Raw genomic sequence first — 24,356 nt, forward strand, 5'->3', positions numbered from 1 at the left:
TTTTTAATGAGCTGAAACAAGGCTGAAACTTGTATGGAACCGCTGTTATTTTTGGGCATGAATAAAATAAAGAGTAGTGTACTTATTTTAAAAATGTGAATAAAGTTTTAACAATCAACATCAAACATAAATCATTAGAAAAAAAAACTGTGTTAGTTACATTTCTTATAACTTGAAAACTTCTGAATGGATTTGAATGAATTTTGGTTCATTGGATTTGAAAAATTAATGTATAAAAGTAAAGGTCCATTTTCTTCTATAATACAAATTACTGAAGAAAATTATAGTTGTAATTCGTAACAGTTTGATTACGGTTCTGGTTTTGTATTAGAGCCAGTTAAATAGTTTTTTTTAAACATTGAATGCAATGAATTAAATTCTGAGATATAATTAAACCAATTGACTTGTATCCAAGTAATTAATGAAATTAAAAACCAATATGCCATTTGACATTTCGTTTCAACAGCTGTTTGTGTTGTTCGCATTTCAGGATTATTTATAAAATGTACAAACTATAAATAAACTTTCGTAACACACATTTTCTCCACAGTTTCAAGTGAAGTAGCATCAGAGTGTTTTTGTTTATAAAATATAAAGTATAATACAAAATGCATTGCGATCCAGAGATGTTTGTGTCCGCAAGGACTTTTTTGTGATTTTAATTTATCAAGAGGTGCAATAGTGACACCGGTTTATCGGTATATAGAAATAAATCTCTGCACACTATATACTTGTCGTACAACTCAGTCCAGATAAGATAGTAACTCAATATTATTATTTCTAATCAGAAACGTGTGACAAGCAAATTCATTGAATACAGTGTTAAATGTGCTAATAGATTTCGGTTATGCTGTGAATGTGAATGAAATATTTGCATTAAAATGCCGGGAAAAATAAAGGTGAAGGTTTTAGCGGGTCGGAACCTGCCTGTGATGGACAGAGCGAGTGACACCACGGATGCTTTTGTTGAGGTAAAATTCGGAGGAGTGACCCACAAAACCGATGTTTGCAGAAAATCATTGAACCCTCAATGGAACAGCACGGAGTGGTACAGGTTTGAGGTACGATTTTATATTGTTTACGAATAATAAACATTCATAGAACTCTAAGAAGGTTTGTTTTTGTTTTTGTTGTGATGTAAAAGTTGAGGAGGTAGGGTTAGAAATAACTGTTGCGCCTTAGATATTCAAATACTTAGCTATATTTATAAGATAGGATATTTTGCCTATATTAAAAGCAATCCATTTAGTAAATTCTTGTTTGATTTAACGCAAGTATTATACATTTAAGAGCCTCTCTTGTAGTGTGTGAAACATTGATTAATAATACAAACGTTTCACACACTACAGTGAGCATGAGCTATACTAATATTATAAAGCTGAAGTTTGTTTGTTTTTTTATTTGTTTGAACGCGCTTATCTCAGGTCTGATTTGATAAATTATTTCGGTGTTAGGTAGCCAATTTATCGGGGAAGGCTCAATTATATATAGCCTATATAGCTATAGGCTATGTATAATCACACCAATACCAACAGGAGTGAAGCGATGCGGGTTAAACCACAGAGCACAGCGCTCTATTAATTAATAAATCGTATTTAAAATCTGTTAATGTTTTTGAGTAATTTCCTTTGAGTAAGTTTATGGATGTATGTTTCTTTTTATGTTGCATGGTAACCACTGAACAGTTGTTGATGATACTTAGCATTGGTATATCTTATGTGCCAGGATATCACTAGCTCCCCGAAATACTTGCTTTTGTCCACAGGTTTTTTGCAGGTAAAATAGCAGTATGTGCAAAACCAGGTTTCATCTCTGTGCCAATATGAATTCAGATCTACAAATCTGTCTTCACTTAATTTTGCCACTATATCTAACATGATTTTTTCTTGGTTTTGTATATTATTCAACTAATTATTTTAATCTGAGACGTAAGTTGATATTATTAACTTGTTGTTAATTGTAGAGTAGCAATAATTGTGTAACATGTTTAAACTTAATTGAATCTGTCTAAGACTGAAGCCATTGTAATGCCTTTACAACCTTTTTGTAAACAGTATATTGATTATGTGGCTGAATTTAATAGAAATTAAGTACATCAAAAATTATTTTATTAAATTGATGTTATTTTATATTGTCTTTGGCTCTGTATGACTAACTATATATCCCGGACAATCTTGTTAACGGCTAAAATAATATTACTTATTGAAATTTGAAACTCCCAATCAATGGTAAACGAAATTTTAGAGCAATAAATAGCTGTAGCTGAATTTTTAAGGGAATTTCAATGCCTTATTGTTGAGTTTGTAGGGATGTATAATATAGGTGACGTTCTATCTTATATAGGGCAAGGGCTTCTATTGTTTTGTTATTTACAAGACGAAATTCGGAAAAAATAAAGATTCCTTGAACATAAAATTTTATAGAATGACGACATCGAACATTGTCGTCTAACGTTTTATGAATTAAAACTAAAAGAAAAACCGTAAAACGTAATCATTGACGCACTTCTTTAAAAAATAGCTACGCAATTTTCTACTAACGTATCAGTAACATGACGTAGTAACCTTTTATCTGAAAAAAACGTAAAGAAGCAAGGTCATTTTTTTATTCGATATAATTTTGGCGAAGACATCTCGGAAGCTATTTTCGGCACCGTCTGGCGATAGTCTAGTATTGGCTTATGATTATGTATATAGTTATGAAGATTCTTCTATATTTCTGTATATGACGTATACGTACTATGTAGTTATGACATGTTTTACTATAAGTATGTGTATACTTCAGTATAATATTTGAACAAATATATACCGATGTATTTCTACCCCATCTTCATCCTAGGTACCCTGTATTCCACTTTAATTCACACTGTTGTCTCGCGACCGTCACATTTCTAATTTAGGGAGACTTCAAATGGAATCCTATTTCTATGCAAAATGTTATATCTCTGAAGTCTGTACGAAATTTCATACAAATCTGTTCAGCTTTTTTTACGCAAGTGTAACAACTAAGAAACATACATTCTTATAAACTTTCGCGCTTTTTTTCATCTTCACAATTCCTAATATAACAAGCAGCTCTACACTATTTTATTTCTATTAGTATAATCTTATGCGCTTCGCGGTTTCACGCGCGTTGCTCCGATCCTGTTAGTCTTATGGGCTATCTAACTTCGAAAGAATTTTTCAAATCGGACCAGAAGTTCCTGAGACTAGCGCGTTCAAACAAACTCTTCAGCTTTATGATATTAGTATAGATTTGATGGCAATTACAGGTAGACGAATCAGAACTTCAAGATGAACCGCTACAGTTACGACTCATGGACCACGACACGTATTCAGCGAATGACGCGATTGGTAAAGTGGTTATCAGTTTAGCGCCTCTGTTGGCGAGGGAGGCGAATAATACCAATGGAATCACGGGACCTCCGGGAGGTAATGTTGGCTTGCAATTTTTTATGGATGTAGAGTTTTGGGTTTATTTTAATTAAGAGATGTTGAGTGCCTGAGTGGAGATCGAAGCCGCAAGTTTACGATACGATCTTTTTTTTATTTTGTGATCATTGTCATCCAGTTATTATCTGGTCGAGCAAATAAATTAATAACTTGCACATAAGTTCAGAAAATTACTTTATTATATTATTCTATTATACTAATCTATCCATGTAGCCAATAAACCATGTCAAATGATAAGAAGCACTATTATTACTTTTAATTTTTAATGTCTGTTAGTAATTCTTATTATTATAAATCTTGCTTATCCAGGTGCAGTAATGTCAGGATGGATACCGGTCTTCGACACGATGCACGGCATCCGCGGCGAACTGAACGTGATCGTTAAAGTGGAGCTGTTCTCTGACTTCAATAAGTACAAGACTTCTAGTTGTGGCGTGCAGTTCTTTCATTGTACGTTATTTTTTTGCATCTGATTTTGGTTCTATGTATGGATTTAACACCAAAATAGTTGTTTTATTTATGCATAAAAAGGCGTTCGCATAATAAATTTTTCTATCATTCATTTAAATCAAGATACAAGAAGATATGTTCAAAGAATATATTTAAATCGAATAGTTTCTTTTGACCTCTCTTGTTCAGCTTATAACTTTTTACAAGGCTGTAAATTAACATGAAAAGTAAATATGTGAAAAGTGCGATAAAAACGAATAACTTTCTGACCCAATATGCCTGCAAATTTATGATTGTAATATCCTGGAATACAAAATAACCAATTTTAGTATCATTAATATCAATCACTTCAAAAATAAGACCTTCAACACAAGAACTAAATAATTCCAGGTCCAATGATACCACCAGGATACCGAGTGTCTGCTATCCACGGGTTTGTAGAGGAGTTAATAGTTAACGACGACCCTGAGTATCAGTGGATAGATAAGATCAGAACACCCAGGGCATCTAATGAAGCGAGACAGGTGGCTTTCATTAAATTGAGCAATCAGGTAATTGTTAAAAAAAATAGTCAAAAATATCGATAAATTTGGGTATGCAAAAAAACATGTTTGATCATAGAGCTTCGTTTTTGGAAGTCAGTTAAAAGTACGCCAGAAAAAGTTTATTTGATTAGGGATAGAAAAGGATAAACAAATGTGTCAGCTGTTTTCAAACTTTTCTTGGACAAGCGAAAGACAACAAAAAGCTTTTTTTGTTCCTTATGAAATTACAGACGATGACTTAAATTGAATTCTATTAAAGTGAAACTTTTATTACATCGTCTCAAACTTTTTGGTCTGTGTAGCACATGTCGCGTGACGGTCGCACCGTACGATAATTATCGTACAAATACGATAATTTTGTGCCTAAGTTTCACTTTTACCGTGGTTTCATCAAACCACACAACATTTTTTGTTTCTTACTATATTAGATACATTATTGGTTACTATTTTTTACTATATTAGATAGTAAGTTTAACATAACAACATATACCATAACAACATTTACAATATATTTTGTACATTTACGAATATATTTGCAGGTACAACGTCTAGTGGGTCTAAAAGCGGCAGAGTTAGGTGCTAACGCAGTGGTGGGCTATCAGCAAGATTTTGACTTGGAGGGGGAAGCGGGGGTGGTGGCTAGAGCCATTGGTAAGGTTTTATACTTGAACTAGCTTCCGCCCACGACTTTGTACGTGCATCCCCGTTTTTCCCCGTTCCCGCAAGAATTTCGGGAAATCCTTAGCGGATGCCTACGACCTAACATCTACCTGCATGCCAAATTTCAGCCCGATACGTCCAGTGGTTTGGTCTGTGCGTTGATAGATCACTATATCAGTCACCTTTGAGTTTTATATACATATAGATAATAGACTAATATATTGATCATTTGAAATATCAAAATGAGGTAATTAAAAAAAATGTGAAGGAGGGTAGTTTAGAAAATTGTGAAAACCACTCAGTTGGTCGTTCAGGAATGTATTTTTTTAAATGCTAAAATCATTTCGCCTATTTATCCCTATTGATACAGATATCTTATATATGACCAATACAGCAAAGAAATGTTAGAAAACCCCGAGTTTTCCTTGAAATCTTAATTGCATTATTTGTAAATATTAATTATATTTATTAGTTACTGACTATAGCCGTTAGTTTATACGTTTTATACTTAACTTTACAGGAACGGCTGTGAGCATCACACCTCTACCCTTACCAAGTCAACCAATGTCAGTGCAACTAACACAACAGTGAGTAAACACCCTTAAAGTTGAATAGAATCAATTTTTATATGAATATATATTTTCTTTTCTAAAATACTGTAGATACTGCTAGAAATCATTTTTATAGTTATTTTGTCATTTGCCTTACTAAAGCCTTTTTTAAATTGTGTGCCATTTTGAAACTAGTAAACTTAGTAATAGTTAATACGTTTATCAAGAAAATTACTCATGAATATATTTTTTGCATGGTGTGTCGTGTACCGTGCTTGCATTTGCATTCCATTATTAGACAGTTGAAAAAGTACTTGGACATTTTAGCGACCGAAGACGATAGTGTCGATGATCTCAAGGAATATTACCAACATCATCAGGACGAATTACAAATGATTGTTAACATATTGAACCCTAGAACACCTTCCATGTTAGATGAACCAGAAAATAATGACGATGATGATAGGACATTCGAAATGATTCGACCTAACCCACAAAGTTATTATGGAAGCCAATCTATCTATCAAGACTTGGCAACCCAAAGGGGTCTGAAACACATATCCGAAGATCAATCAGAACTAAACAAACTATTGAATCGACAAGATTCAGACTCGGATTCATCAGGTCCAATAGGAAAAATAAAAAAGATGAAAACTAACTTGTTTTCTAAACGCTTTCGACGTCGCAAATCATCGAAACAAGATGATCAAATATCGATAAAATCGAATACATCTGATACGTCACGTATATCTGAGATAAAGAATGAGCTGAAAAAGCTAAAGCGATTGAATGTCAAGAAATATGATGAAGACGATGAAGGTATCAACATGGCGTCGATACTCGCTCGATCAGTGATGCACGCGCAGACTAGTCTCGCGAGAATTTCTGAATCGCAAGATTCTGAACATTCTCCAGGATCCACTATACGGCGTATAAGTGAATCTGAGCCCGTTGTTAATACAAGTCCAGATGAAAATAAAAATAAAGAAACTGGTGACCAGAGTGAAAACAAAATACCAGAAATTCATTGCGCCTCATTGGAAAATTTGGCTAATGTAGGCAATACTCAAACCGAGAGGAAGATATCTGATTCATGCCCCACTTCTCCTGTCGTTGTGCGTACTGACAATCTCCTAAAATTACCAGGAGACGTGAGCTATTATGGTTCAGTTTCGTCTGCATTATCAGCTGAGAGTTCAGATATGTATTCTACTTCAGATGAAGAAGATGACAGCTATGGCATGAAATCTGACACGATAAGTTCTGTTGTAAAGTCTGTCTTGGGACATGACGTGGATTCCGAGTTCATAGCACAAATGGAACGGAAGCTAACAGGTTTAAACACATCTTCTTTTGAAAAAGAGGATAGCAACGTACCATCTAAAGTAGAAGAACAGGAAAATAGACAGAAAGAGAGCCATGAAGTTGATGAACATAGCGCCGTAGATGACAAGTGTGTATCAACAAAGTCTCAAAATCATCATCACTTTTTTAAAATCCCAAATCCCTTTGCTCATAGGAAGCTTTCTAGTAGCTTTAGTGCGCCTTCATCGCCAGTCGAAAAGAAAGGCTTCGTGTATCGCTCCTCAAGGCGGATAAAGCGACAGCTTTCGAAAATTTCGAAAAGCAGCATGATAAAAAGCTTATCACATTATTCCTTGTTACCGAGGAAGAAACACCCAGATCCTAAACCGCCAATGAGTCAACCTGGATCTGGTTCCGATGTTACTTCCCGAGCACCTAGCGATACCGTGTTGGGAACTCATTTCCTTTCCTACACCGACCTGCTTAATCTCGATAAAGATGCGTTAAATTGTAATCGGCTTTGTAAAAGTGACGAATTCGGGACATCCAAGGTATCCATGTACATAGGTTCCGAACCCGTTTCCAGGGCGTCATTGAGTGGTCCTTCGAGCATTTACAGCAAAGATGAACATCATTTTCGCGAACAGAAATCGTTTAAGAAAGAAAAGCCTGCTATCAAACCCGCGGGTCTAGTTCATACGGCGATGGAGACAATACTAATCGACAAAGTTCAATCTCTGCTCATACCGACTAGTCCAGACTTCCAGACGGCCGAGAAAAAGTTCTTCGACGACGTGAACGAAAGGTTGGAAACGGTCGAAGCGGAAAACAAAGCGAAGGATGCGGCACATGCAAAAGACAAAAAGGAAAAGAAGTTAATCAGACAAGACAGCGTCCACTCGACCTCCGAATCGGTCGGCTCGCTCAAAATGTCCAAGGAAAGCGCCTCTAACGTCACCGCACGCAAGTTAACCCGCGCGCCGGTCTTGCAGAACTTCCACCCGATCCTTAGCGGCGCGCACTTAGAGACGATCCCGTCCCTGCCCGAGAGCGGCGTAGATAGATCCGAGAGTCTAGACGTAGAGGGCGTAGAGTCGGACACTAACAGTGCTAGCGTGTGTGGTAACTCGCATGCGGCGTGCGATGTTGGCAGGGATAAGTGTGAGAGGGAGAAGGGCGACAGGGAGAAGGAGCGGGACAAGGACAGAGGGTCTCCCCGCCACGCGCGCCACGAGTCGTACGGCGGCCGCGAGCCCGCCCCCCCCGCCCCGCCCGCGCACCCCGCGCACCCCGCACACCCCCACAGCGCCTCGCTGCACTCTACCTCCACGCCGATGGGCATACACCGCCGCTCGTCCGACTCCGATCTTAGTATCACGCCTAAAGGTGAGTTGATTCTGTTGTAGTGACTATTTGAAACATTCAAAATTAAAACCTATTTTTTTGTATTGGTAAAACAGAAACGCAATACTATGTTGAGCTTCTTCGTTAATACCGAAGGTAAAATTCAAACCATTGAATAGATATATTGTTTTGACTGTAAAAATGAAGAAAAAAAAACATCACTTTTTGTCGTGTAAATTATTTCACATCCAGTGTGTTTGTTACGTTTTATCATAGTTTGCAGACATTTTTCAATCATGTTTCATAAAAAATGTAGCTGAACGGTCATTTTCTCAATTCAGTTTTCATTATTTATGTATTCAAATATATACTTATCAATTCATTAATCGTTTTTGGCAATTCTCTTTCCTCCTTCCTTTCATATTATAGGTAGTTCACTGAACGCGTCTCTCGGTAACACTGGGAGCGGTGGGGGAGCGATATTGCGTCCGTCTATGAATAGCAATAATTTGGATATGCTGGAATATCCGTTCCTTACCATGACTGAATATCCGCCTGGTTTTATTGTACATATTGGTGAGTATACAGTTTATGTAGATGTCGTGGCCATATCGTAGATTTGCTCACTTCATGAAATGATTGATCATTTCATGAAATCGTCGTATTTTATGATGTGGTCAACTAACTTTGACCAGATCGTTAAATCGTCAACAAATCACGATTTTGTTTTTCTTGAATATAAGATATCCGCAGTTACCATAGTTCTCGAACCTCTTTGTCGTTAATTCTTTGCTACGACTTACTTTATATTGTAATTGAACGAATCATGACGTTTTTTACTGCGAGAAATAAAAATTTAGCCTTCGGTCGCCATCTTCACACATAAACACAGCCCTTGCAGCGACTCTACCAATAATTACTGTATCTACTTTACGATACGATCAAATAATTTTGACCATTTCATGAAAAAACCGCGCGTTTAGTTGTCCATATCGAGAAACTTTTTTTTTTTTCATTGATATGCTCAAATCACATCGTAATGTGGCCAATATCATGAAATTTGACCATTTCATGAAATGATCGATCGTTTCATGTTTTTTTTCTACCTTCTTTGGAGGAATTCTACCTTCCAGACACTGTATGTATTTAATATATGTATTACTAAAAAACGTATGACAGGTGGCATAGTGTGCGCACGTTCAGTGAACTGAATGTTGCAAATCTTTGTTTTTTTCTACCTTCTTTTGGAGGAATTCTACCTTCTAGACACTGTATGTATTAGTAAAAAATGTATGGCAGGTGGCACAGTGTGCGCGCGTTCCGTGAAGCTAGTGGACGGCGGCGAGAGCGGGTCGCGCGCGGCGTGGTGGGCGGAGCTGCGCACCGAGCTGCGGGCGCACGCGCGCGCGCTGCGCTGCTCCGCCGTGCTCGCCTACTGCGAGCGGGCGGCCATACGGTACTGTATACACACAAGCTGGTGGACGGCACGAGAGCGGGTCGCGCGCGGCGTGGTGGGCGGAGCTGCGCACCGAGCTGCGGGCGCACGCGCGCGCGCTGCGCTGCTCCGCCGTGCTCGCCTACTGCGAGCGGGCGGCCATACGGTACTGTATACACACAAGCTGGTGGACGGCACGAGAGCGGGTCGCGCGCGGCGTGGTGGGCGGAGCTGCGCACCGAGCTGCGGGCGCACGCGCGCGCGCTGCGCTGCTCCGCCGTGCTCGCCTACTGCGAGCGGGCGGCCATACGGTACTGTATACACACAAGCTGGTGGACGGCACGAGAGCGGGTCGCGCGCGGCGTGGTGGGCGGAGCTGCGCACCGAGCTGCGGGCGCACGCGCGCGCGCTGCGCTGCTCCGCCGTGCTCGCCTACTGCGAGCGGGCGGCCATACGGTACTGTATACACACAAGCTGGTGGACGGCACGAGAGCGGGTCGCGCGCGGCGTGGTGGGCGGAGCTGCGCACCGAGCTGCGGGCGCACGCGCGCGCGCTGCGCTGCTCCGCCGTGCTCGCCTACTGCGAGCGGGCGGCCATACGGTACTGTATACACACAAGCTGGTGGACGGCACGAGAGCGGGTCGCGCGCGGCGTGGTGGGCGGAGCTGCGCACCGAGCTGCGGGCGCACGCGCGCGCGCTGCGCTGCTCCGCCGTGCTCGCCTACTGCGAGCGGGCGGCCATACGGTACTGTATACACACAAGCTGGTGGACGGCACGAGAGCGGGTCGCGCGCGGCGTGGTGGGCGGAGCTGCGCACCGAGCTGCGGGCGCACGCGCGCGCGCTGCGCTGCTCCGCCGTGCTCGCCTACTGCGAGCGGGCCGCTATACGGTACCGTGTACACACACGTGCTAACGCACAATATACACGCACATATAAACATACACACATGCACACGTTACTAAAACAGCCAAATATGTACACGTGTAACACAATATAACTCACACGTAATCATACCAGTCAACGTGCGCTGAGCGCAGCGAGCACAGCACAGCAGAGCAGCGGCTCTGCTATGCTCGAGTACTGCGAGCGGGCTGCTATACGGTAATATATACATACATGGAAACACGCAGTACACACATATGCAAAAATATAAAAATACCTACAAACATTCCATATAAATACCACACGAATGCATGTGAATACACTTGATCACACGAATCAATTACGATGCACGATACGTGTCATTAAGACGACCGCACGCTGCGCTGCTCCTCCGTGATAATGTTTGCGAGCGAGACGCTATATAGAGCTTTACGAGGTTCACATAATATAAACATTCATAACACGCATATCTACTCTTATTAGAAAATATATAATTTTAAGCATTCTTCAAAAGATGCTAAAGTCACATACAACCTTGTCAAAACTTAGGTTGTAAACTTACCGATAAATTTATATTCACAGGGAGGATGTGTGCGTACTATCAGCTTCCGGTACTGCTGCTGTGATCAATTTAGACTGCGATTTCAATACGGACGAGCCTTATGTGTCATGTAATGTATTATATTTTGTGATAACCTGTTTTTGTATTGCGCGAAGTATTATCTTTTTGTTTAAGGCTGCAGTCTAGCAAAATTGCGTTTTCAACAAGTTATTTGACAATTTTTTCCCGGCTAATGAAATGATAAACTGAATTTTTTTTTCTTGTTTATCAATTAGTGTTATATACGCAATGCGCGTGAATTTTTTCACATTTATAAAGTTACTTTATGTTACCTTAATCAGGCCTTCAAGATAAGTCTCTTTCTCCCAAAGACATTTCGAGCTAAGTTTGTGCACTCACTACGTTGCAACCGATTACAATTTACACAATCTGATCAGCACATTATTATCCTTATATAGTCGTTATTAAAAACTGCTGAATACAATTGCCGAAAAACTTATGATTTTCTTAATTAGAACGTTATAAATTCATTAAATTTCCCATTTTTTGCCTTACAAAATCTATTGATAAATACTGCTAAAAGTTATTTTTTCCATTAATTTATTCGAGTTGGTTGAAGACCAATGAGTATTATTCCTTTAAAAAATTTTTTTTTTGAATTTTGATAATTCTTTAAAAATTAAAATATATTTAAAATAATTAGGAAAAATCCTAGCGAATTTCTTTAGTCGCGCTCCTTGGGCCGGAGCGTTCTGACGTGTGCTCTACGCTCGATTTTCCTTCATACCGAAGTGAAAGTTGCTCTACTTCATTAAATTTAATATTTTTGTTAATTGATTATTTTTATCTTAGTTTTGTGCAAATATTCGTATTTTTAAACATTTGATTTCGATATGGAAAATAAACGAAAAAAATACGCGTGTAACTACTAGAAAAAAAATTATCTTCGAACATAAAGTTAATGAAACCAAATAGATTGCAAAGGTGATTGGCAACAATTTCTTTATTTTACGGGGTGTCAGTAAAGGGATGTATATTTCTTTAAAACTAAAGTAAGCTCATAAATTTTCTTATAATATAATTTTTTTGAAGTTCCAAAAATGTTTATTTTTCGTTTGAGAAATACGAAATATAATATAAACTTGTATTGAGAACTTGAACTTCCCAAGTTCATCCGGGGAAATCCCCATACGGGGAAAATGATTTGTTTACTCCAAAATTGATCCGAGGTGTTTTAATTTTTTCTTCCAGTCATTTTCAACGTAGCGGCATGTTGTTTGATTATTAATTTTGTAACTTAAATACAGGATGTTGGTTTTATATTCTGATCTTACAGATGCGCTGACAAATTTAGTCCGCCATTTCTAGTTTAGTCTACCAACTCTAAGTACCAATATTAAAACGAATGGATTATCATCACATCATCAAAACTCAGATGTAATGGAAGATCACAATAACATAGAAAATTCAGTGGGTGTTGAGAACTAAACAAACAGAAGTAACAGAGACGCGAAGAATAAAAAAAGAGGACGAAAACGATAATTCGTTGATGCTTTCCCTTTTCGACGTATTGTTAGGGTACATCACCAATCTGCAAAAAACAAAACTGATGATTCCCAATTGCTGATTAAAAATGAAAAACAAATAATCGACAACAGTGGTGAAAATTTGCTGATCACAATGAAACATCCTTCAGTGGTAGCAGATTTACTCATTTAAAATGTATCGGTGAACAGCGTAAAGGAGAGGAGGACAGGAAAACATTATGAATGTGGATGGTGGATTGTATACAGGGTGTAATCGTTATGTATGTGCAGGCGATTATGACGTTATTATTGCAGGTATCAAAAAACTTAAAACTGATATCGAAATTACTGTACCTAATGAGCAAAATGACAATTTTAAAAGTTTTTAAAGTTTTTAAAAGTATAACGAGAAATATCTAAAAAATTTACTTTATACACTCCCATATCAAAAAGGGAAAATGGGACTAGTAGAAGTTAAATGTCTAATTCCGGCAAAAGACATGAATGCGGAAGATGCGGTTAAAAAAAAATTTAATATTTGAAATACAATGCAAAAAATAACACTTTTGTCATAGATAAGAATCATGACTATTTTTTCCAAATTCAGGGACAACTAAACGTTGCAGAAGCAGAAGTCTGCTTATTTGCTGTTTGGACTGGAGCTAATCATTCGTTAAAAATAGAATATATAAAAAAGTATGTAACGTTTAGGCAAAATAAAATGATGGACCATTATCAAGATTTTACATAAATTGCCTACTGTCAGAATTGATGCCATCAAGGACCCATCCTATATCATTCAAGCGATTGAAAAAAAAGAGATAAATCCAGTGCAACCGATAAAGCATCAGAATGCTAGCAAAAGATTTATTAGGTTTATAAATATAAATCTATATATTATACATAATATAATAAATCTGTAGAAGACGCGAAGACTGACATCCGCGCGGACGGAGTCGCGGGCGGAAGCTAGTCGGAAATAAATATCTTTTGTTTTCATTTGCGTATTTTTCTATTTTATAATTTTTTAACACAAACATTACATTTTTTTTATTATATACAAAATTTGTTTATCCGTTTTATTAGTTAAACTGAACAACTTTCCCTAAGAAACTTAGGTCGAAAAAAATGTATAGAGTTATGCATTTTGTATGGAAAGCTTATTTTTTTATATTTCGTCCAAATTTCTTTGTAAAAGTTGATCAGTTATATAAACATGAAGTTGAAGATATCAATAGAAAGTATTCGCAAATCTTGTGTACTGATAAAAAAAATCACCCGGTGTAATTTTCACGAAAATTGTTTCAAATTGTCATTTTTGATACTTATTACGAATATTAAATTATACGAATGATTTAATTTTTAAAAATTAAGTGGAGCAACTTTCCCTTAGTACATTTGTATTATTTACATATAGGATGACAGGATGCATTTGTTTGCACTACTAGACCAAGCCCTTAAATACCTACAAAATTTGCAGCAAACTATTACTACAGTTCTGTTTTTTAGTTTACAGATAAAAACGAAGAAATTAGCTTAGTGCCGTTGAAGAGAATGACTTTAATTCACATCCCACCACATGCTCTTTTGACATTTTTTTTTCCCATTTTTTATATTGAACAATTTGTTTTAATAATAATCCATTAATATTAGCAACTACCCGCATAAAAAAATTAAATTTTCTTAGATATACTTATAGTTTTTTACCATTTCCTATAAAGTAAATTATTATTACTCCAGTAGTGAACGGATCAAAAAACCCGATAGAAGAGAGTGAGAACGAGGGTTGCAGTATCGCGCACGTGCCGTACTCGCCGGGCTCGGGCCCGTACAGGGCGGAACTGGCCACGTGTGGGGAGTGTCGGTGTGTACTCTTATCTTCTCTTTTCGACAGTAAAAAAGAGAAAGAGAACTTCTCTCAATGGAATTCTCTTTACTTCTTTTTATGGTATTTCAATGCTAGGTTAAAACAATTTGTCATGTATTAAACAACCATTTTAAAATTTTTTATATCATCGTTTTATAATTTATACTTACTCTATATTGAAAATCATCATTTAAAAATCGTTAGCTCTTCTCGTTAAACTAAAATGAGTAACATTTAAGTTACTACCATTTTGTACTTTTCTTTTATAATGATTTCTCTCGTGTACCTATTTCTTGAAATAAATTCCTATTTCAGGCGCGCTCGAGTTCCCACAGTACTATTGGCGACTTGCTCGAAACCAAACCGACTGACTTCCCATGGAAAGGCTGTAACGCTCACTGCTGTTGGTATGTATGTTTATTTGAACTTACGAAACTAATTTTTACGTTCCTTTTACTTCTTATGATACCACCACCATAAAACCAATAAAACACTTTGTCACTAAAGATACACTTTTTATGATTAAATTTTTGTAATTTTGATAAACTATTAACATTAATATACATATATTCCGATGAATTCAAAATTTTTTGAAAAACTTACACATCTAAAATCCTACAGGTAAAACCATTTACGATAAAAAATATACATATGCATAAAAATAATATAATATAATTTTGACCATTTCATGAAAAAACCACATCTATGAAAAGTGTACTAATCAAAAACTAAAAGTGGTAAATTTCATCATTTTCCTAGGTAAAAGATCGTTGAAAAATTAGTAAATTAAACAATTTTTCCTATATTTTAGCGGGTAGAATACGCAGAGCCCCTCCTGCAGCTGAACCAGGCGCGAGAGATATCTCCGACCAACTTCCCTTCTTGGAGTATGAACTGCATAAGTTATTACTTGCTAAGTTGAGGATGCAGGTAAATATGTAGTGTTTGTTTATTTTTTGAAGTGAAAACTTCTTTAGCGGCGTTGGGTATAAAATCTTAAACTCGCGTCAGGACACGTGACCTGATCGAAAAAGCGTAAGACGGATGTTTTTTTTTTTTAGCCCTTATATTCCATGCGTAAGACGGATACCATTCCAAAATATCAAACATGCTGAACGTTAATAATCAAGTTTTCACTTCTGCCGGCACTCCCGGAGTGCAACCCGTCTTTTTTTTATAAAAGAGTAGGTAAACCAACATGTGGGTCACCTAATGAGACGACTACTGCCCATGAGTACTCGCAAAGTTACCTTTGTGAGGCTGTAAAATGTGTATTAGATGATAAATAATTAATGTGTGTAGTTAAAAACACACACACTCTCATGAAGTAAGTATAGTATTAATTTGGAAAAGGAAATATAAATGTGCAAAACATTGATGTACAATACACAACAAGACTTACAATCTCGCTCAAAATGTGTCCGAAGTTGAACTCTACCTACGCGTGTTTTAGGCAGAGTTTTCTTATAAACGGCGAAATAGACTTTAAACATTTCAGTCACGAAATAAGCTGTTCATTTGAATGTATGTTTTAACGTTATATAATTTTGGACGATTCTTCAATAGGCGATTGTAAATTTACTTGTTTATTTTCCGTAAATGCGTTAATTTAATCAAATTTATGTATTTTTCCAGGGTGCAAACGCTATATTCTCGTTGCAAACGCAAATAGCGATCGGCGAACGTTGTGTAATGGCGTTAGCTACGGGCACAGCTGTGCGATTGGCCGCTTTACCGCCACCAGCGCCGCCTAGGATCAAGGTATGTATAGATCATTTATCATAGATCATTTAGAATTATTGTTAGGGGAAAATGAAGCGAGGAACCTAGATAGAGGACACTTGGATCAAGATCATTATTTATTTATTTAGAAGATATCATTTTCCAATCATCAGTCAGCTCAATAATCGTTATACTTATTTTATTTTTCAAAGCATATGTAAATTCAGGACCTTCGTGATTATTTCCAGGCAACAGAAAATGATAAGGATGCTTTGGAAATACAAAAGGCCTTATGGGTCGCGTTCACAGCAAATAAAGCAGCCAATGGTTATGATATCGGTGAGTTATTTATATTAACTGACGATATTACATACATTAAATATAAGAAACAAATTAAGATGTGTATCTGTGAATATAAATTGAAGGTTATTTATGATTTCATTTAATTTTGGTGTCATATGGTCTAAAATCTCGGAAACGATCGATTTTTTCGGTATTCTTTACCTGTTACAAATGTATGTCAGAAATATTAATTAGCCTTGACCTTCTATAAAACAACTTTATTTTAATATGTTCAGAAACATATTTTGTTTTGATAAATAATTTTCATCGAGTAAACATATAAGCGAATGTCAACCCTATAGTATATCTTGTAGTACATAATATAGAAATTATAAATATTTACACACCCAATGAATGTCTAGAAATAATATTGTAATTGTAAAATCTATAATTTAACTTCATTATTGCAAATAAATATAATTTGAATAAAAATTCCCAGGTACAATATGCGAGCCGACACGCACAAACGACGTAGAGAGCGACGAACCGCCCGCACTCGATCTGTGCGCTGATAAGGACGCTTGCTTACTAGAATTGGATGAAGCTGAAGATGTAAGTATGGATGTACAAATATCTATATCTATATATATGTATAAAACTCAAAGGTGACTGATATAGTGATCTATCAACGCACAGCTCAAACCACTGGACGTATCGGGCTGAAATTTGGCATGCAGGTAGATGTTAGGACGTAGGCATCCGCTAAGAAAGGATTTCCCGAAATTCTTGCGGGTACGGGGAAAAACGGGGATGCACGTACAAAGTCGTGGGCGGAAGCTAGTAATATTATAAAGAGGAAAGGTTTGTAATTATGTATGTATGTATGGTTTTCACGCATAAACTACTGAACCGATTACAATGAAATTTAGCACACATATAGAGGGTAACCTGGATTAACACATAGGATAGGTTTTATCCCGGAAATCCCACGGGAATGGGAACTATGCGGGTTATCCTTTAACTTTTAATTTTTAAATAATACGCGGGCGATGCCGCAGGCGGAAATCTAATATACATATATATACCCGTTTTAATAATAATCATTTCTTACACATGTGTCACTTTTACGCACTTCAATAATGTAGCACTGTATTTACATGTACCAAAACATGTGTAAATGTACCCAATATATGTAACTGTACCCACATATGAGTAACTGTACCCACATATGTGTAACTGTACCCCACACATGTGTAACTGAACCCCACACATGTGTAACTGTACCCCACACATGTGTAACGGTACCCCACACATGTGTAACTGTACCCACACATGTGTTACTGTACCCACACATGTGTAACTGTATCCACAAATGTGTAACTGTATCCACACATGTGTAACTGTACCCAAACATGTGTAACTGTATCCACACATGTGTAACTGTACCCACACATGTGTAACTGTACCCAAACATATGAAACTGTATCCACACATGTGTAACTGTATCCCACACATGTGGAACTGTACCCACACATGTGTAACTGTACCCACACATGTGTAACTGTACCCAAACATGTGAAACTGTATCCACACATGTGTAACTGTACCCCACACATGTGTAACTGTACCCACACATGTGTAACTGTACCCAAACATATGAAACTGTATCCACACATGTGTAACTGTACCCCACACATGTGTAACTGTACCCAAACATGTTTAACTGTACCAAAACATGTGTAACTGTATCCAAACATGTGTAACTGTAACCAAAACTATGAAACTGTACCCAAACATGTGACCATATGAAGATAACTTATATATCTCTAGTTCTTATAACGTTTAGATTAATCTATTATTTTACATCATCTTCAATATTATTTATTTATTTAAGGACAGTAAAAGTTCTGAATACAAATAAATAAATCAATTTATAATACATTTTAATTTACTCCACGTTATAACTGATTGTGTTTGTATGTATGTCAGGTAGAAACAGCGAAACTGTTAGCGAGTCGGCGGAACAACATGCAAGTGTACACGAACTCGCTCAAACCGTCTACATCACCGCACGCGCAGCCATATGCGTTTATGCAGGTTTGTTTTATATTGTTTGTTAAGAAATTTAATTTTAAAATGGATTTAAAGCATGATTTGTTATTGGCATATTAATGTATGTATTATGTAATAGTCTGATTGATTAATTGCTTTAAAAACCGAAAATTTAAGTGAAGTTTAACTAAGTATGTGTGAGTAATAAGCAACATCGTATTAATATACTGAATGAAAATGCGATGATCATTATTAAAATCATAAAATATTTCATGAAATACAAGCGGTTATATAAGGTAGGTAACATTTTTTACGATAAGATTATTTTTTATCAGTGTAAAACATCAATAAAGCTTTAACAACATTGATGGTAACACGTTCATGTCGTTAATTTTGTAATAAGCATGAATTTCATTACTATTTTAATCATTAATATTAATTCTTTAGTTTGAAGTATGAAGCGTTTAGCGTTTGAAGCGATACTATTGGCTATTTACAAACACATTCCTCGCTATACACCTCGCACATTATTGGTGGAAAAGCACCCTAAAAATGCGAACATTTTACTGTTTGTTCATTTGTCTGTCTTTAGAAAACAGTTAAATCTATACCCACATTATGAATGAATGAAAATACTTTATTTGCACCAAAACAAGGAAACAGTACGAAAAAACACGTACAAAAAGACGGCCTTATCGATAAAGCAGCCATCTATCTCTTCCAGGCAACCTTTATTATATTATTCCTATGATTATTTTATTTCCCAGGTATGGCGCACACGTCTAGGGTCAGTGGGTTCGAGTGCAGAACGTCTAGTGTCGTCCGCGTTAAGTGGAGCGGCATACAAGTTGAGAAGATTGCAACCAGCTGCTTTGGCACCGCCTGCTTTTCAATTGGATTTGCCTGAGGTGATTTAGTTTTATGATTTGTGAAAAATGTGTGGTTGGGTATGTGTATAGGTGGTTTACGTAATATGGCTTTGTAGAACTGTACCCTGAATTTAGATACGTGGTAATGTGAGCATTTTGTCTATGAAAACATAATCTTAAACGATAGCTCACGTGCTGGTGGCAAAGTTGGGCGGGTTGCTTGTTATGCGTGTACACATAGAGTTTTAAGAATTCATCTATTTAAAAAAAACTGCGTCTGGAATTTTATAAGTATTTTTTACGTACTCAGCGTATGCAAAACTATAACCTCCTTTGAGCTTAGTATACCAACAGTGGGACACCCTGTATTTAACTGACTAATGACCAATTTATTATTTATTTTCAACTAATTAATTCGTTTCCAGGATGAAATACAGCTAGTAGTATCAGGCACAGCTCTACCCCTGCACGATCCGACTAAATCTGAACACACGAACGGCAACAAGGAAGTACAGCATGAGGATATTTTCGCATTGGATGAGGAACAGCTCGTGAAGAGCCAGGAGGCGGGTGATGAGAGAACTGCTGGACCGGTATGTGATGCTGTTTGTAGAAAAAAGTAGAGTAAATATGTTTTCTTTCTTTTTTTAGGTCATCTACTATACAAATAAGTCGGGTTTTCCTTCCTGACGCTATAACTCCAGAACGCACGATTTCCACGGATTTTCATTCGTTGGAAAGGTCTCTGGCTCCGTGAGGTTTATAGCAAAGAAAATTCAGAAAACATTTCAAAAGAAAAGCGGGAAAACCGAGAAAATCATTTTGCACATACAGCGTCTTATGTAACATTTCGTTTGGTATTTAAACATAAGATGGCGAAACGGAGTTCGCCGGGTTCGCTAGTTCGTTATATAATTCGGGCAGTGGCAAATGATTATTGCGATACAGTTTAAAGACACAATATTATTATAAAATATGTAATACAAATAAAAAGTCTTATTGACAATCTTACACTACATCTACTTATAACAGTCATGTTCTCTGCTCTTTATAGAGCATACGCAAAATTCTACATACATACACGTCTCTATATATCCATCATATTTTGAACATATATGCCTATCTCTTGGCATGTTGAGCTATCCATGTACACATGTGTAATAATAATATTGAGCATGTTTCAATATTATTATTATGTTATCTATAATATTCCTTTGCTCTCCATAGAACACTCGTATGTCACTCAACACGCAGTGCTCTACATACACATACATACGTATCTATTTATCTCTACCATACGCCTCTCCCCTATTTTATAGAGCTGTCGCGTATCGCTCAGCATGTTGAGTTCTACGTGTGTCTTTACATGTCTCTATATCTCCCCCATGTTGTATAGCGGTCGAGTGTTCCTCACTACCCTGAGCTCTACATATTTGTTTACGTCTCTATATCTCTATCATATATTGTAGAGCGTTCGCGTATCCCTCATCACACTGAGCTCTATACATGTCTCTACATCTCTCCCATGTTGTATAGTGACTCTACATCTCTCCCATGTTGTATAGTGTCTCTACATCTCGACCATATTATGTTGTAGAGCGGCCGCGTATCCCTGAGCACACTGCCTGCGCTGAGCAACAGCGTGAGCGCGCGGCGCGTGTGCGCGCTGCGGCTGCTGTTCGTGCGCGAGACCACCGGCGTGCGCGAGCTCGGCGGGCTCAGCGGCTTCCTGCACACCTTCACTTGCGAGGTGAGCGCTCTACCTCCCCCCTACATAGAGCGGCGACTGTCCCTCAGCACACTGCGGCTGCTGTTCGTGCGCGAGACCACCGGCGTGCGCGAGCTCGGCGGGCTCAGCGGCTTCCTGCACACCTTCACTTGCGAGGTGAGCGCTCTACCTCCCCCCTACATAGAGCGGCGACTGTCCCTCAGCACACTGCGGCTGCTGTTCGTGCGCGAGACCACCGGCGTGCGCGAGCTCGGCGGGCTCAGCGGCTTCCTGCACACCTTCACTTGCGAGGTGAGCGCTCTACCTCCCCCCTACATAGAGCGGCGACTGTCCCTCAGCACACTGCGGCTGCTGTTCGTGCGCGAGACCACCGGCGTGCGCGAGCTCGGCGGGCTCAGCGGCTTCCTGCACACCTTCACTTGCGAGGTGAGCGCTCTACCTCCCCCCTACATAGAGCGGCGACTGTCCCTCAGCACACTGCGGCTGCTGTTCGTGCGCGAGACCACCGGCGTGCGCGAGCTCGGCGGGCTCAGCGGCTTCCTGCACACCTTCACTTGCGAGGTGAGCGCTCTACCTCCCCCCTACATAGAGCGGCGACTGTCCCTCAGCACACTGCGGCTGCTGTTCGTGCGCGAGACCACCGGCGTGCGCGAGCTCGGCGGGCTCAGCGGCTTCCTGCACACCTTCACTTGCGAGGTGAGCGCTCTACCTCCCCCCTACATAGAGCGGCGACTGTCCCTCAGCACACTGCGGCTGCTGTTCGTGCGCGAGACCACCGGCGTGCGCGAGCTCGGCGGGCTCAGCGGCTTCCTGCACACCTTCACTTGCGAGGTGAGCGCTCTACCTCCCCCCTACATAGAGCGGCGACTGTCCCTCAGCACACTGCGGCTGCTGTTCGTGCGCGAGACCACCGGCGTGCGCGAGCTCGGCGGGCTCAGCGGCTTCCTGCACACCTTCACTTGCGAGGTGAGCGCTCTACCTCCCCCCTACATAGAGCGGCGACTGTCCCTCAGCACACTGCGGCTGCTGTTCGTGCGCGAGACCACCGGCGTGCGCGAGCTCGGCGGGCTCAGCGGCTTCCTGCACACCTTCACTTGCGAGGTGAGCGCTCTATGTACAGCATTGAGGTATTATTACTAACGAACACGAACAAAATCTGTGCGACAAGCGCGGCGGCGCGGGGCGGCTAGTGAGTCATACACTTTGTAGATATTCTGCCTATTATTACTTATAAATTAAAACCAATCAATGTAACAAATAAATATTGTTTATCTTATTAAAAAATATGAATAAACTTATCAATTAAAACCAATCAATATAACAAATAAAAATTGAGTTTGAGACGATTGACTCTAACTCGTGTTAAAAAAAGTGTAGTAGCGATGTCCTCTCTAGTACGTAGTACATGTAACGCAATGAGGTACAGCAATATTTGTTCACAGCTAGAAGTAGAGCTCCGATCACCTTTAAGTGAGATAAAGTCGCGCTCAACACTAGCAAAAACTCGATATACATACGTCAATCCGGGTACAGGCAGCTGTAAAGTATCGCACTATTTCATGTGTGAGATGGGCACTGTGTGCACAAATAGAGTTGTAACAAGAACCCTATTCACTTACATATACCAGCGAGAAGCGAAGCTAAAATTAGGGCTCTGCCGAATGATATTATGAGGCATAAAGCAGTGATAATAATATATGTATAATAAAAATTCTATTACGAAGCTTTATGTCCGTTCTGTAACAACTGGCTAGAGAATATTTTTTTTTTTATAAATTAATAATATTAATAAATATTTCGTCTCCAGGTGTTAGCCATAGTTCGCGCGTATACAGCTGCGTTAGGCGGGAACGCGCTCACTTCCTTCTACGTCACACACCTCATGTTGCAGGACAATGCGCACAAAAATCAGGTATTTTTTAGCTTTTACTATATTTCAAAATGGTAAAAAAATACAGTAGACTATAGAAAGTATTATTAGCTTTTTGTGCATTTGAAATTGACGTACAATAAACAACCTCAAAAGCTGTCCAATGTTAAACTCTGCCTACGAGTGTAATAGGCAGAGTTTAAAATAAGCTATACAATAGACTTTGAACATTATTGCCTCGAAATTAGGTGCTTATTTCAATAACTTGAAGAGTAGTTGTTTTATAGGACGTCTAATGTTGATAACACAATTAATACAGTTATCATTTATATTTTTATTTTTTAAAATTAATAATTTCGTTTTTTTTTTCAGGGTCAATGTCTTCTCTCCGTGGGCGGTGACGTAGTTCATATAACTTACTGACATGACATATCTTACGAAATAAGTATAAATGTATTCAAAATCGTTTTTATTTATTTATTAATAAGTAAATTAAATATTAAGAGAACCTTTAAAACACACAAATATACAAGTAGATAAAATTTATCTTTTAAAATTAAAATTTCATATTGGTATTAATTTTTAATTTCCCTCTAAATTAAATATTTATTTGAAATAATGTACCTCGCAATATTATAATCAGAAAAATCCTAAGCAATAATACTAATAGCTTTTTATAATAATTTTAAAGTGTTTGGAATTGTTAATTTTATCACAACTGGTTTAGTCATTTTTAATATAATGGTTTTCAAGTTAAAGCTTGCCACTTTTGATATAATGTTATTATTGTTCTAATTTTATGAAATATATGCGTACTTATTAAAATCCCACCCTTATAAGTTATAACCAAAGCTCTAAGATATATAAAATAAAAAAAAATCGTTAAAATTATGTATGTACTTATACGAGCCGTTTTGACATACAAGAATTTCTTTTAAAAATAAGTACATATTTATGTGTAATTTGTTAACAAACAGAATTATTTGAAATTAACAGAAGTCAAATCATTAAAAACTTTAATAAAATGAAAATTACCATTTCAACCTAAAAGTACCTATTATTAAAATTTTCCAAATTAATATTTCATTTTGCACGTTAATGTCTTCAAAATAAAAGCAATATTTATATGTATTTTTTGTATTATATATTTTAATAAAATATTACGATTTTTTTCACTTATTTAAGCGCATGAAATGACAACTGCCGATTGTTTTAAATGTAGATAGATGTATGTTATGTAATTTTTCAGA

The 24,356-nt window shown here is 37.9% G+C and overlaps 2 protein-coding genes across 2 annotated transcripts in view; one reads left to right on the forward strand and one right to left on the reverse strand.

Moving 5' to 3' along the window:
* Cortactin (cortactin) overlaps positions 1-24,356 on the reverse strand; it is a 444,169-nt gene that overhangs the window by 361,389 nt on the left and 58,424 nt on the right. The gene's annotated exons all lie outside the window — the stretch shown is intronic.
* LOC149899822 (uncharacterized) lies at positions 459-23,623 on the forward strand. The gene is made up of 22 exons (XM_090113474.1): positions 459-1,061; positions 3,272-3,431; positions 3,762-3,902; positions 4,293-4,453; positions 4,987-5,098; positions 5,628-5,694; positions 5,957-8,349; positions 8,737-8,883; positions 9,607-9,763; positions 11,210-11,298; positions 14,456-14,579; positions 14,898-14,989; positions 15,394-15,512; positions 16,218-16,343; positions 16,553-16,643; positions 17,086-17,198; positions 18,576-18,683; positions 19,406-19,546; positions 19,933-20,100; positions 21,105-22,337; positions 23,044-23,148; positions 23,479-23,623. The coding sequence occupies exons 1-22, from the start codon at positions 882-884 to the stop codon at positions 23,527-23,529; spliced, it is 6,078 nt and encodes a 2,025-aa protein (XP_089969600.1). The 5' UTR covers positions 459-881; the 3' UTR covers positions 23,530-23,623.

The sequence above is a fragment of the Colias eurytheme genome, chromosome 20 (genome assembly GCF_061535395.1).
Source record: "Colias eurytheme isolate Ceu_HAF_F1 chromosome 20, ilColEury1 Martin Lab GWU primary, whole genome shotgun sequence".
NCBI lineage: Eukaryota > Metazoa > Arthropoda > Insecta > Lepidoptera > Pieridae > Colias > Colias eurytheme.